General features: G+C 47.2%; 2 protein-coding genes across 4 annotated transcripts in view; both read right to left on the bottom strand.

The window, feature by feature from the left end:
- Window positions 1-6685, bottom strand: part of Ckmt2 (creatine kinase, mitochondrial 2) — a 30504-nt gene extending 23819 nt beyond the window's left edge. Inside the window, exon 1 of the mRNA NM_001127652.2 lies at window positions 6625-6685. The gene's annotated coding sequence lies outside the window, so the exon portion shown is untranslated. The remainder of the gene's footprint in view (window positions 1-6624) is intronic.
- Window positions 6686-9872: 3187 nt separating this feature from the next.
- Window positions 9873-14458, bottom strand: part of Rasgrf2 (RAS protein-specific guanine nucleotide-releasing factor 2) — a 248075-nt gene continuing 243489 nt past the window's right edge. For all 3 annotated transcript variants that reach the window (XM_039101563.2, NM_053721.2, XM_063281151.1), the window contains 1 exon segment: window positions 9873-13983. In XM_039101563.2, coding sequence (XP_038957491.1) covers window positions 13891-13983 — 93 coding nt within the window. In that variant the 3' untranslated portion in view covers window positions 9873-13890.

Here is a 14458-nt window from a genome sequence, read left to right on the forward strand (position 1 = left end):
AAAAGTAGAGAATACTTTCAAGGGCCCATCTCCACAGCAGCCTCCAGAATTAGGTAGATTATACACAGAACAAGGAACTTAGACACAGAGATTTTTCACAGTTCAAGGTCACACAACTAAGGTAAAAGCAAACAGCCCAAGTATCCACTCGGTACCAGGCACTCATTTAAGTGAAAATCCTGCCATCACTGGATTCGGATGAAGATGACTCCCTCGGCTTCCCAGGACCAGAGCTGCTGGATGCCTAACTGCTTTCTGTCCTCTCTGGTCCCTCAGGAATATGAGCAGTTTTTCTCAACTGGGGTTTTCACAGCAGAGTAACGGGGGGGATAAAAATGGACCAAAGTCTCTCCAGAGCCTCATGGTTCTAGGCATCCGGAGAGGAAACAGAGACAGAGCGTGTTCTCTAATGCTCCCTCCAAAGGAAAACTACTGGCCACAGGCTGGGACAGTGTCAGCAGACTGTGAAGTTCAAGGTCAAGCAGAGCAAATGACAATGATATATTTCACTGGTGGTAATACAGTTCTTGAAGACAAAGGGAGAAGGGTGGCGGGCAGGGAATGTGGCTTTAAAAAAAACTTATTTGAAAATTTTAACAATCTACACATGGCAGTTTCTACATAGTTCTTAAATGGAAGGACAAATGCCCGTGCCTCCCATACTCTATGCTAAGCTCATGATCCTAAGGTTTGATGGGTACCATCCCATTTCATAATCTCTACAACCCTGTCAGACACCTCCAGTGTCTGCTTCACAGGTCAGAGAATGGAAGTGGAGAAAGGCAACGCACCAGAGACCACGCTGTTGCAGGAGTAGAGCTGGGATTCACGGCAGCAGGCAGTCTGCCTTGCCATTCGTGTTCTACACAAGTGTCCTGTCCCTGGAGTCATGTGATGAGGGATTCAAGTGTCAAGGAGCTCTGAGATGGCTAAAACCTGGGCTTCTCTGGCTCCTAGAAGTTGTGAGGATTGAATGAACCCTTGGTACAAATCTTGACCTTTAAACCTGGGTGGTAAATAATGAAACTTCTGTGGTGAACTTGGAGAGCAGCTTTGGCAAGGCGGATCAGGGGTGTGGGGATGTGGGGGGACACGATGAGCAGATTGAATGCAGGAGATCTGTGAGGTATTCCAGAGGGAATGTGCTTTTGCAAATGTCCTATGATGAGTGGATAAGCATCCCTCACTGGTAAGGCCTGGACTCACCTGGGAGGAACGGTAGTCATCTACTTACTACATTGTTTCAAATTTCCTTCCTGGCAGCCTTCCTGAGCCATCCTCTGAGAGAGCTCAGAGACACAGCGCTCATGACCATGAGCTGACAAGGGTTTGGCATGTGCCTTGGAGCAACAGACCCTGAGTCTGAGCACAGTTCTATAGCAGTTGGCTACATATCTTAGTTTTCTCAAACGTTAGTGATTAATAGAAGCACTGAGGCTGAAGAGTGAGGTAGCAAGCCACACCAAGACTTCAGAATGGTGCCAGGGATTCACTCAGGACTAAGCAGGGGTTAGCACCTGACGCTCTCCCTTGCACTAAGTCGGAAAGGCCACTTCTAGATGCTTTCCAGAGAGTGTTTGCACACCCTACACACACACACACACACACACACACACACACACACACACACACACACCCCTCTACAAACACCCCAGCATCAGAAAATGGGCTTTGTTTTAGGTAAGAGTCTACAGGTCCTTCACTTAAAACAGGTGCAAGTTGCCGACCCAGACTTCCTGGTGACCGGGCAAGGTCACAGCTGGGCAACTGTCGCACCTTGGTAGAACCACATCTAGTTCTTCTTAGGGATCCTTTAGTCGGACTCCCTGCTTTTCATCGGGTCACCTAGCCCCTTCCTCATTCTACTCAGGAAGATAAAGCCTTGGGATGTCTGTTCCTCATTATCCTAGGACACAGGCTTCCCTGGTTCTGGATGTGACGACGGGTCAGGCAGGGGCACTTGTCCTCTACCAACACTCCTCCAGAGTCCAGCACTTTGATATCACTCAGCCACAGGGACATTTCTGGTCTGCTCCCTGCTGTAGGGCATCCTGTAGAGGAACAAGGAGGCATCCGCAGGCCAGGGCATACATAGCTGCCAGCTCATTGAGAGGCTCAGGCCCTGACTAGAACAGAAGGGTGGAGCCTTCCTTTGGTACTGAAAGGATCCTTCTGAGTCTAGATGAGGTGCATGAAGGAGGCCAGAGGTCAGGAGTGAGTGCTGCCCTTATATGCACCCCCATCTGCACTGACTGAGGGTCCTCGGTGGCTGACTGGATTTAGAATCACCTGCACAGCTCTGTGAATCGCTGTGGCCGACCTGGAAGACGAAGCAAGAAACAACCAGTAACACAAAAGCATCCAGTCCGATTATCCCAGCATTATGCTCGGGAGGAAAATGAAACCCTCAGGACACGAGACAGAGGTAGAAGGATCTCAGGGCAACTCTGTAGTGGCAAAGGAGCCAGGATCAGCCAGCACACGGGATAAGGGTCATGGTAAGTGTGCTGTGTGCTTAGAATACAGAAGACGCTGCAGCTGTTGCCTCTGCTTTTCTAGACACACATTCTATGACTCATTCCGAAATGGAAGAGAAAAAGGGACTCTCACACGAACGAGTACACGTAGTTATGGTTTTGTAATAGTAATAAGGTAAACACACACACACACACACACACACACACACACTCGCGCGCACACACACGCATGCACACACACGCACATATTTGCTTTGTGTGAGCATCAAGAATGCTATTGAAGATTATTCATGAAACACTAATGGGTTAGTCCACAGCTGTATATTTGAGTCATTCTTTTTTCTCCTGGAAAGCATCACTTAAGCACATCTACAGTCGTGATATAGGAGGAGAATGATAAGCATAAAATTGTCCATGTGAAAACATCCAGGCATCTATTTGCACATCTGCACAAGTGGCCATGCCCTATGCATGTCTTGACTTGGTTTCCCAAACACAGGCAGCTGCCAGGCAGTGTATGGACGCTGTCCAGGGAGGTTCAGCAGCTTCCTTTCTGTGACGAGTGTGGCAGAGGAAGGAGCAGGCTGCAGCAGTCACTAAGTGAATGGGGACCTTTCCCTAACATCTTAGGGTTGAGCTTCTCTACTCCCTCCTCAATCTTAATACTAAATACCTAGCTAGCTGGCCTCAGATGCCTATTCATTCAGCTTTTTCAATAATCGTTTTAAGATTTTCATTGAATTGTCTCATTTCATTTATCCAAGGACAAGATGACATCCCAGAATCCACCTGTCACATACTTTAAAGTTTGCTGATTTTCCTTTGACTACCAACATACCACTCAGAGAGGAGTTTAACCACATGGGTTCACTCATCCCATATCTCTGTCCTGGCAGTGTCTACAACAGCTTCCTAGCTGTGGTTTCCTCATCCTTTTGAACTTTGACCTGCTGCTAGGATTCTTCACTTCTGTCAAGAAATACCTTCTCAACCCTGCCCATGTAGTCAAGCTTCCTCATTTCCCCTCCTCCTCCTCCTCTCCCTCCTCCTTCTCCTCCTCCTCTTTCTCCTCCTCCTTCCCCTCCTCCTCCTCCTCCTCCTCCCCCTCCTCCTCCTCCTCCTCCTCTTCCTCCTCTTCTTCTTCTTCTTCTTCTTCTTCTTCTTCTTCTTCTTCTTCTTCTTCTTCTTCTTCTTCTTCTTCTTCTTCTTCTTCTTCTTCTTGTCTTTAACTGAGTTCCCACTTGAGCCCAGTGGTGCAAAGGGTGAGACAAGCATCGTTAGATTTTACAAGAAACCTGCCATGTAAGCTTTACTTGGCTGAATGGAAGTCAAGTGGCCTTTTCTAGATCCAAGTGTCACAACCTGAAGCCAAATTTGTCACCAGTTCTGACCCAGGTTCATGTGACTCCAGCACCTCACCTACAGTCCAGCCTTGGCCAGCAATCAAAAGAGCATTGCTCTCATGAGTTCAGGACTTAGGTGTGCCCCACGTCACTCCAAGAGCCCAGAAACACTTTTTCCACAACCATGCCAAGAACCAGGATTGTCACCTTGGAGCACGTAACTCTTCGCTGACTCCCAGAACATTTGAAGTTTGTTCTCTTCCCTTCTTCAGGCTTCTACAGAAATGCCTAGGATTCCAGACATTTCTGTGCACACTCTGCTCTGACATTAGGCACTCGGTGTGCCTGCCAAGCCTAGCTTGGAACACTGCACTGGCCCTGCCTTTCTTGGAGGTCTTTCTTTCTTTCTCTTCTCATCCTCTATCCTTCTGTATGGGGTGACGTAAAAGAGGGGGAGGAGAGGAGGAGGAGGGATTGATTGTCTATATCTCTGACCAGGAGAGGCTGTTTCCCTAATGTAGAACAGCTTTAATACTCTTGGTTTGAAAAGTATGCTTTTTATAGCATTTGGGTAGAATTTTGAAACTCTAAGCCAGGAAAAATTTATGTGGGGGGGGGCACTGTATAAGAACCTAGCTTGACTAAGCCTGATTAAGGCATTGGGCTTGTGTTCATTTGCTCTCTACAGCAAAGAAGGAAAGCCACAGTGAACAGGCTTAGGCAGAGTGCTAAAGGGGCTGTGTGTGATTTTTTTATTTTTATTTTTCTGTTCCAGTTGGCAAACTGGGTCTCAGATTCCCAGCTTTCCCTTTGGTTCTGTAACAGGACGAACTACCCCACTCCTGAAGCTGCTGTTCCCTCTGCGTGCCCTGGAGATGGGACTGTGTGTGCCTTTCTGCTGAATCAGAGTTATTTCTGCCCCTGCTGTTCACCACCTCCATCTGCCTGGGCTTCACCAGGCTAGAAGACAGATGAAAGGCAGAAGTAGTGGGGAACCACATGTCAGCTGCCAACAGAGTCACCCCCAAACAGAGGATGTACTGGATGTTTTCCAGCACAGAAATTCCCATGATGCCAGTCTTGTAGGCAAGCAGAAATGACTATGGGTTTCTAGCTGTAAGACAGCAAACGGGTCCAATTACCTCACGTGACAGGATGCAAGGTCAACCCTAATGGGCACCCCGGCCTTCTCTGTCTGACTCAGCAAGTTAAGAAGTCATAAGCCAAAGACATAGAGAGCTTTTCCAACTCCATTTGTAAAGAGGCATGGCGTCCTTTCAGAATTATCTTTCAAGAGAATGGGTAACTAAAGGCCACCCTGTCCTCTGAACAGCTGTAACCAAGTGGGATGTCATCTTCTCTGATGACGCAGGGATTCATATGACCTCCAATAGTCACCTTCAAGGTTCGCTCTGTTGGGGGGACCTGGCTCAACAGACAAGAACTCCCAGAATGCCAGACACAGATACCACATGTGACCTCAAGGAAGACAAGTGGATCCTCCTCTGCACTTCCTCTGACAGAGATGGGAACTTGGGGCCTCTGGTATTAGACTAAGTCAGCTCTGTTCTATCTCTGACCCCCTCCATACCTTCTCATTCCAAACCCTGATCCCTACTTCCTGGCTTTGCCTCTGATACTTTTTTTTTTTTTAAAGAGAGATTGCCAAGGTCCCCCGCCCATGCTCTGACACCATGATTTTGCCACAAAGCTGTGAATAGCTTAGCTCACAGACATGATTGGCTCTACGTACTGAGGCTTTGGATAAGGTGCCTCCCAGTGTGAATGGCAGGCAAGGCCTCAGCAGCCAACAGTGGGCAGTCTCTTTGCCACCTCTGATGCCATGTTCTCTATGAAAGGACAGACTAGAAGGGCACAGATGGGACAGGAAGTGAGAAATGTCCACTGGGAAAGCAGCCTCGCAGGAAGTATACAGTTTATCTAACAGGACGGTGTCCTGAGTGTACTGACTGCCCAGAGAGCACGGTGCTGGTCATATTACCTGGCCATGGTTTTGGAAGGTTCGGAGAACACTGAGGATGAAGGGTGCTTTGGTTTGTGGGCCGGTGCTGCTTTTCATACATTCAAAGTAGAACTTCCAGGCATGGACTTCACATACAAGGGTAGGCTGACAACGACCATTCCCCAAGAACCAAGCAAGTATGTAAGGGGTGGGCTGCCACTTAGCCATATGAAGCCATTTTTCATTTTCCTTCTAGAGATGGGGCTTTATGTAGCTCATTCTCAGTGTACCAATCCTTGCAAGAGTGAATCTCTGGCAGTAGCATTAACCAGTTAAATGGAACCCAGCCCATCAGGAACCAGTTTTGCTCTTTCGGAGAGCCTCAAAACAACTTAAAATTTCCAGCTAGCTCATGCCAAGTCATCAGGCACCTCTTTTGATGCAACTGAGAAAAAACACTGCCAGACACGGACCCGAGTGGATTGGTCTCTGCAAATCAGTAGAGAATAAACTGTAACTTCTAAACTTACCTCAAGTTTAGGGTCAAAATCCCACATTTAGTTTTTTTTCCACAGAATTTCTCAATTCACTATGTAACAGAGGCACTGCAAGCTAAGGTTTTGGGTTCTCTGGTTGAGTTGCCAGTGCTCACGACCAGGGAAAAACGTAATTCCAGGCAAGGGCAACCATATTGCTACATTACACTCCCATTTCTCTCTGGTTCAGTTTCCCAGTAAGTGTTTTCTGTGTGGTTGGGGGTCCCATATGCTAAGGCTCACCATAATTGGGTCTAGTACTGTCCTTCTTTAGAGAAATCAAGCATTTTGAGCATCCTACTGACCTTGAAGCTGGAGGAGTCTGTCGTGTCCAGATCCTGCTGCGTGCACACAGCCAAGAAGTGTAACAGGAGCCTCTGGGGATGAGCCTAGAAAAGGCTACTCTGCTGGGCGGGGCTGAAGAGTCCTTCTCGACCAATCACACATAAGACCTCCAGCCACACAGGCTCCCCCAGCTGTGTCCTTGAAGGCCAGCCCCTGGCTCTTCTACCACTAGACCAGGTGTCCTTTCTAGAACCTGCCATTTCTACGAAACGTTTGCCTCTCCCTTGAACAGGCAGACCTTGACTTGGCTTGCCAGCCTGGTCTGTAGACAATTGTTGCTCTGAGAGGGAGTTCCGTCCTGTAGCTCACCTGATGGGGGGCAGTCCTAGCTTGGGGTTCAAGGGCCAGCAGAGGAAACCACTGCTAGGAAACATTTCTCTTGGAGGGGAAAGGGCATTAGCCCTGGAGAATAAAGACTGAGAGGAAGTCTCAGGTGATCTATTTCCAGCTGTTAGAGAGAGAACCAGAAGCAACCAGGAAGGCCTCCTCACAGCTTGTTGTCTGGGACTTGGGTTCAGGGACAATCAATGAACATCACTCTCATGTTCAAGATCAGGATATCTGAACTAGACTCTCCACTTTTATTCACACTGGCTTACATGACTAGCACACGGCCCAGCAGATCATGTCCCTGCTAAAAATAGCTTCCCAGGACGTCCGCCAACAAAGGTGCCTATGAATAGTAACAGACCACCCGGGTTTTGGACAGCAGCCCTGCCATTTCAAAGGAGCTTGCCTTGGCTTCTCCTGGCTATCACGTACCCAACTTCTGCAGCCATACAGCATCACCAGCTCACCCCTTTCTCTCCCTTCTTAGGGCACAGCCATATTCAGAGAGTTGCTGGACAGTGGGGAAGGGGACAAGAGTCTTGGTCTCCTAGGTAGGTCAGCGTTCTTCTTAGTCAAAGTGTCCCTAAACTTGACCCACAGCAAAGGTCCTTTTTTTCAGTCTTTGCATACCATGCAGATTGGGAGGGGACAGGGGGAGGTATGTGTATGCAGTCTTTCATGTTATTTTCTCCAGTGTGTGCTTAAGAGTCAACCACTGTGTGTCAGTTACAGCCTAGTCAACTTGTGCACTTGCTGTCTGCTAAGACATGGCTTACACCGATCAGGAAGTTGTTCTTTTATCAAATGCACTCCCTGTAAATGTGTGATATACTCAGATATTTTCTAGACTTTTCTGTTGTGTCATTAAAACTGTCCCATTGGAGCCAGCCACAATGACTTCATGATCCTCCAGAATCTCAGACCCAATTGGCACACTCTCTCATCTTGGATCACAGTTCCTGGGCCCCAGTGGCCTTCTCTGGTACCACAAGTATGAAGCTGTGGACGTGGGACATAACGGGCTGAACTTTGTAGCTGGCTCGGGGCAGTGGGGAAGTGGAAGCTTAGTTCTCCTCAAAATAGCCCGTGTACACATATTTGTTTCAAAGTCAGTTCCAGTGACCTGACACAGCCTGGCTCTCAGATCCAGAATACCACAAGGTTTTGGGGAGGGTGGCATAGATTTTTAAAGAATGGCATATATATATGTATATATATATATGTATATGTATATATATGTGTGTGTATATGTATATGTGTGTGTGTGTGTGTGTGTGTGTGTGTGCGTGTGAATGTATATATACTTCCATTTATTTCCCCTTAATTTTTGACAATCAACATTTAGGAATCCCTCTATACTCCTACCTTCATAGCTCATATTTACAAATTACATTTATATTTTAATGAGTAGGGTCAGAAGTTGTGGGACTTGCTGAGAAAGTAAGTTTCTGTTCCTGTCTAAGCTTGTGATAAAGAGGCTGTAATGGACAAGAAACCTCTACAAGGGATGTACAGCGGCCATTATTACAAGTTTCTGAATACTCATCTCACACAGTTTCTGTTGAATTCCTTCTATCCCATTCTCATCCAAGGCAGCTCCTTCAAGCTCCTGCCGGTGTGGCTGTGTGGCTAGCTTTAGAACAGAAGAACTGTCCAACTGCCGTGTCACTTGCTTTAAGGGAATTCTCTTCTGGACTTCCTTCCTTTGCTGATCCTGACTCTATCTGGCATGTGGGTAGAGCAGGTTCCAGATGGGGCCATGCAGACATGAACATTGGCTTGTGAGGTGGCCAGGCAGGAAGAGGTGAGAAACCTGCCTGGCCCTGTGTCCCTTCAACCTGCTTGGTCCAGATCACAACTATAGAAGAGTTAAGGGACCTCTATGTGTAGTGTGTCCCTGAACTCAACCGCTGTACCCTGATCCAACTCTAGATGTCAGGAGAACTTCTGTGTTTTTTCACATATATTAGACAATGTAAGTGCTGTAGTCATTCTAGAAATGGACAAAAGTCTAAATTTGGGGGGTGGGCAGGAGTGGGTGAAAGTCTGCTAGAGAGGCAGAGAAAGCATCCAGCTGACCTTCCTCCTCACCCCACATCCCAGAATGAATGCCCCTGTCTCACCACCTCAAAAAAACTCCTTCAAACCAAATGACCCTCGTTTCTACTTCCTGTCTGTCCTCCCAACTCCCTCTTACTCTCTGGCTTTTTTCTTAATTATCCTGTGTTAACTTCCTGTCAAACAGTTGCTGGCTCTGCCTTTTGACCTGTGCTTGGCTTCACTGAATCCTGTTTACAATACTCAAATGGAAAGCTCTTGGAGTAAAGGTGTGTGCTAAGGCTAAGCCACAGCACAACTGAAAACAGGGTTTTCTAGTAAACACCACAACCTTGGGGTTCCCAGGATGATAGAATGCGTTTCAACCGTAACAGGATGGTGACATTTTCATGAATAAAGTTTTTAAAGGCGATGCAACCGGAGATGGCTCAGAAGTTCCTGAACGTGAGAGCTGGTAGTAACTGGATGTCTCTGAAGCCTGCTCAGAAGCTCGAGGTTGTCCTCACAGGACATGAGCTGCCTGGGCAGGGTGGGTTCTCCGTCGGGAAGCAGCAGGCAGACATGGGCTGGGGATGTGACTGGGACAGATTTAAGAAGCAGAACCTGACTGGGACAAGCTGGTCATTTATATCTTTTTAGAGGACCCTACCCCCTCCAATCCTCTGCTTAGTAATTGAGTCTGCAAAATGGGTTCTTCTGGGTGTTCTGTGTACCTGAACTGTAGAAGGAAAAGAATGTTTATATACAGGAGTCGATTGACGTGAAGGACGTTGTCAACAGTGGGACAGGATGTAAATGAAGAAACCACGAGACTGCTGAGTACTGAAGAAAGGCGACGTTTAATTTGCATATCGGCATAACCTACACCTCACTTGGCAAGTGCTTGGACACAACACAGATCCACCCTTTAGAGTTACAAATGACAGCAGATGTGCAAAGTAGCCAGACACAAACAATGCGTTTCACTGACCATCACATGTGTTCGCACATAGAAACACACACACACACACACACACACACACACACACACACACACACACACAAATAATAAGTACATTTAATTCCTCTGCAAAAGAGAGCTGAGAATGGCAGTCGGTCACCTCACAACCGTACAGCACTTTACAGTTTACATTCTGACCCCTTTGATCCTCAGGACAGCCCAGTGAGGTAGACAGCACAGGAATTATGATTAATCCCATTTTGCAGATGTGAAAAGCGAGACTCAGAGGTGTAAACACTGGCTTATACTTTTCGGTGGGCAGTGCAGAGCTGTGCTGAGGCTCATGTCTGGCCCAGTGCTATTTCATCACCGACTTTCTGGTTCAAACTGAAATGTGCAGAGACAAGGGTTCGACATTGTGAAACAGGGTGAGTGTTGTCCTAGAGCAGACCGGATCAAGGACAATCAACAGTAACCTTAATGCCATGCCCCCAAATGAAATGTCAGCAGAAGTGGAAACTTTGTTAGATCGCTCACATGTCAGCACCTACAACAAAAGGTTCTTCTCTATTTCTGTTCTCTCCCACTTTAAGGTAAGGAAAGAATACCCATTACATTCCACCGACTAGAGTCGGATTTCCAGGAACCGTAGAGGTGCGTGTAAAAGTCACCAGCCTTACAGTCTTATTTCTCACAGAGATGGAAATGAATGAATTCCGTTCAGGAGTCTCCTCCAGCTGCGGACATCAGCTGGGCTAAAATCATTGTATGGTATATTATCTCTCATGCCATTCCAACCACAGTAGGAATGGTAATGCTTGCAGTTTAAATTTCAAGGAAACATTTAAAACAAGAGATGTTTTTGTTGGGGAATGACATTAAAGTTGAAAAGAAAAGCTAAAACATCCTTTTTTTTTTTTTTTTAATGTGAAAGCTGACAGATTTGGGAACGACCGCTGTATTGCGCTCCTCTTTAGGTAAGATGCAATGTCTGCTCGCCCACCGTTTGGTCTCACCTAACGTGAAAGAAAGGGGAAGGGCCCATGCTCACATTGAACGGCTCACAGCGGATGATCCGGCGTCTGTGAGTTTCATGTTTGTGTGTAGTACTTTGAGATGCAGAAACAGACAGCAAAGGGGACTTTGTGTCAGGGACACTCCAAAATATTTCCACAGCAGCTTAAAACCCCCTCTTTATATTCCCCTGTTAAATTGCTAACAAAAACTGACAGGATTATACTTCAAGCCTGCAACTGTCACATATGGTAGAGGGCTTCGGTAAGAGATTTGTTTCTGTACTAAGTGTGGAGATGTCTTGGGCGTCCCCCAAATCCTTCCTCACAGCCACGCCACCGACTAGCGAGATGATGCACTCATTTGAAAGCATGAAAGCAGGTTGATTTCCTGTTAATGTTTCAGTACACGTGTTCACTTCTTCATCTTTGGAAGCCGGACTCCCAGTGCTCTTAGGAATCTGTCTTCTAAAGCAGAGTGTTGGCAGACACAGACTGGAGCACATGCGTCGCATCCTACAAGTACATAGAAAGCTTCAAAGAACAGGGGCTTTCAACAATCACAGGAAAAATCACAAATTGCTCTGGTGAGTTTTAAATGTGACCAAGTGGAGGTGTTTTGTTTCTAAATGTGCATTCCTGCCTTGGCTAACCCACATACGATCTTTAGCTCTAACAAGGTGAAGAAATGGAGTAAAAAGCGATGGCAGTACCCACAATGACCACTGGGGGCACTCCCAACATTCTACTGTGAACAAGCTCCCCAGAAAAGCTGCGTTTCAACAGATGAGGGGCATTAGAAATTCCTTCCTCTTATTTTTTTTAAACTAAGAATGGCTGCACTGGCCTCTGGAATACAACATTGGGGAAATAGGAGCCCAAACTCCTGAGCAATGTGCACACAGAGCCATCCCCTGAAGGGCAGGGACGGGGTGGAGCGGAAGCAGGGTGGGTCGGAGTCGATGGGGGTACTCCTTTCCCAGTGGTGTTTTTCATGAAGTTGGTATGCTGTGGTCCTCTCAAGAATGCTGACCTTTGCTTTTTTCTCTCTACGATCTTGTTTGGCCTCCGAACACGGAGAAACAAGTCACAAGGTATGCACAGTTAGCGTCCAACATCCTATGCTGTCATCATGCACCACGATGCAATGATCTCTTCTCCGAAACCGAAGAGGACAAACAAGCAACTCAGGAAATAAATGAACAAAAAGGAGAACGCGTCTGTAAGTGCCCCCCGTGGGACTTAGTGCTACACTGTCGGCTAATAGGAACCAGCGAAAAGACTTTTGGAGTGGAGTTCATATACTGTAAATATTTTTCACTCAGTTTGTATTTCTCTATGCAGTTATATACAAGGATGGCCAATGCTTGCAGTAAATGTGCCTTTGCTAGCTCTGTGGTACATCACCGATGCTAGCGCTTAAGCCAACAAGTGGAAAGCACCAGCTCGTTGTTAGCTCTACCACGCAATTAAAATGCAAGGGAAGAGGAGAAATAGCAGGCAGGTCAGTCACCACTGTCAGCATCAATAAGCATCATTCCTCTAAGGGAAAAATGCCCAGTCCACTAGGCTCAAAGAATAATTACCCACTTCGCTGCCTTCTTTTAAAGCAGTGGTCTTCCTGAGACTAGGAGAGGGAGGCAGTCGAGGAGACCCCCATTCCTTTAACAACGAACCATTGTGAGGAGACCAAGGCCACTTATCCAGGCTTGGGGTGCAAGGAAACCCCCTTCATTTGGTTTTTATGCGGTAAGAGCTGTGGTGTGCTCCGGGCCATTACCCCTGCACTTAGAGTTTTTTTTTCTTTTATGCAGAATGATCTCAAAATCATTTTAAACAAAGATGTCTGAGACAGGAGAAAGGACTGTCTGCCAACAGCACAAGCAAGTGTGAGCTCTCCAACAGAAAAAGAAAGAAAAAAGAAAAGCCCACAAAATGCTCTTTTTCAAAGTATAGCCAGTGCTCACAATGAACCCCAATGGGTTTGTACACAACAGAAAAAGGTTCTGGGGTAATTTGGGGGAAAGGAAAATAAGTGAAACCAGCGAAGGTGATTTTTAGGCCTACGTTTCCTTAGTAAAAGTCATTTCTCTTCACAGCACATTCCACAGTTTGGTCAGGTGACTGACATGGGCATGCATCTTACTGAGACCTCCATGCTTGGTTCTCCAAGGGGGCAGCTTCTTGGGGCCACCAATCTCTCAGTGAAGCCCCCACTCGAGCCTATGGGACACTGGATACTTGTCATTAAGGAAATGCTACCCACAAATCCACTGCATTTTTAATCTTTTATTTCCTGTCCTATTGCCTAAAGGGTAAAAACGGCCATTTTGAGAGGACACCACTCCATGCACGTAGAACGCACTGAGAGCCATGCACATGCTGCGTGCTGAAACTGCTTTTGTGCTGGGCCTAGAGAGGAAGCTTCAGCCTGGCCATGATGCTTGGCATAAAGAAGCTGTGACAGAAGCAATTGAGTCCTAGGGCGTTGGTAGAGGTGTGCCCAGGCTGGTAGAGTGACAAAGAAACATTGCAGGCCTTCTCTGTGGGACCTCGTCCCTGAGTTCTAACAGAGCACAGGGCAGGGAAGGTTTAGTTTCATTCCACTTCATTACAATTGCTACCAGCGTCTCCGTACTGTACCCCTTACGCAAACTGTGCCATCAGCTTCCCCAGGCTTCACCGTTTACACCTTCCCACCCAAGCCTGGAGCATCTGCCTTTGGCCCATGCAGCAGGGCTTCACTCTTGCTGGAGACAGAATTACAGTTAGGTTCCGTCTTTGGTGGTGAAAGGAGGCAGGCGTTGTCCCTCTGGTTCCCCCCTGTGCCATGCGTGACCCACTTTCCACGGAATTCCAGTGGTCTCGGGGACAGGGCCAGATCTTCAGGCAGGGAGTCGAGGTTCAATCTTGAGTGACAGCTCATAGAGTGTATCTTCATCTATGACAAGGGCTTTGTCAAGCAGGTATTGTATGACCTGAAAAATAGAGAGAGAGAGAGAGAGAGAGAGAGAGAGAGAGAGAGAGAGAGAGAGAGAGACAGAGACAGAGACAGAGAGACAGAGAGAGAGAGACAGAGAGAGAGGGAGAGAAGGAGAGAGGGAGAGAGGGAGAAAGAGAGAGAGAGGGGGAGAGAGACAGAGGGAGAGAAGGAGAGAGGGAGAGAGGGAGAGAGGGAGAAAGAGAGAGAGAGGGAGAGAGGGAGAGAGGGAGAAAGAGAGAGAGAGGGAGAGAGGGAGAGAGGGAGAGAGGGAGAGAGAGAGAGAGGGAGAGGGAGAGAGAGGGAGAGGGAGAGAGAGAGAGAGAGACTTCAGCTGATGTTCCTCTGAGATCAACTATACATTTTCTGAATTCATCTGGCACAGCTCAACACTTTCCCTGAGACATTTCTGTAAAACAAACATGAATGGACATCTAATTATAATAAAAGTAGTCCTTTCCTAACCTCTGGTC

The sequence above is a fragment of the Rattus norvegicus genome, chromosome 2, assembly GCF_036323735.1.
Source record: "Rattus norvegicus strain BN/NHsdMcwi chromosome 2, GRCr8, whole genome shotgun sequence".
Classification (NCBI taxonomy): domain Eukaryota; kingdom Metazoa; phylum Chordata; class Mammalia; order Rodentia; family Muridae; genus Rattus; species Rattus norvegicus.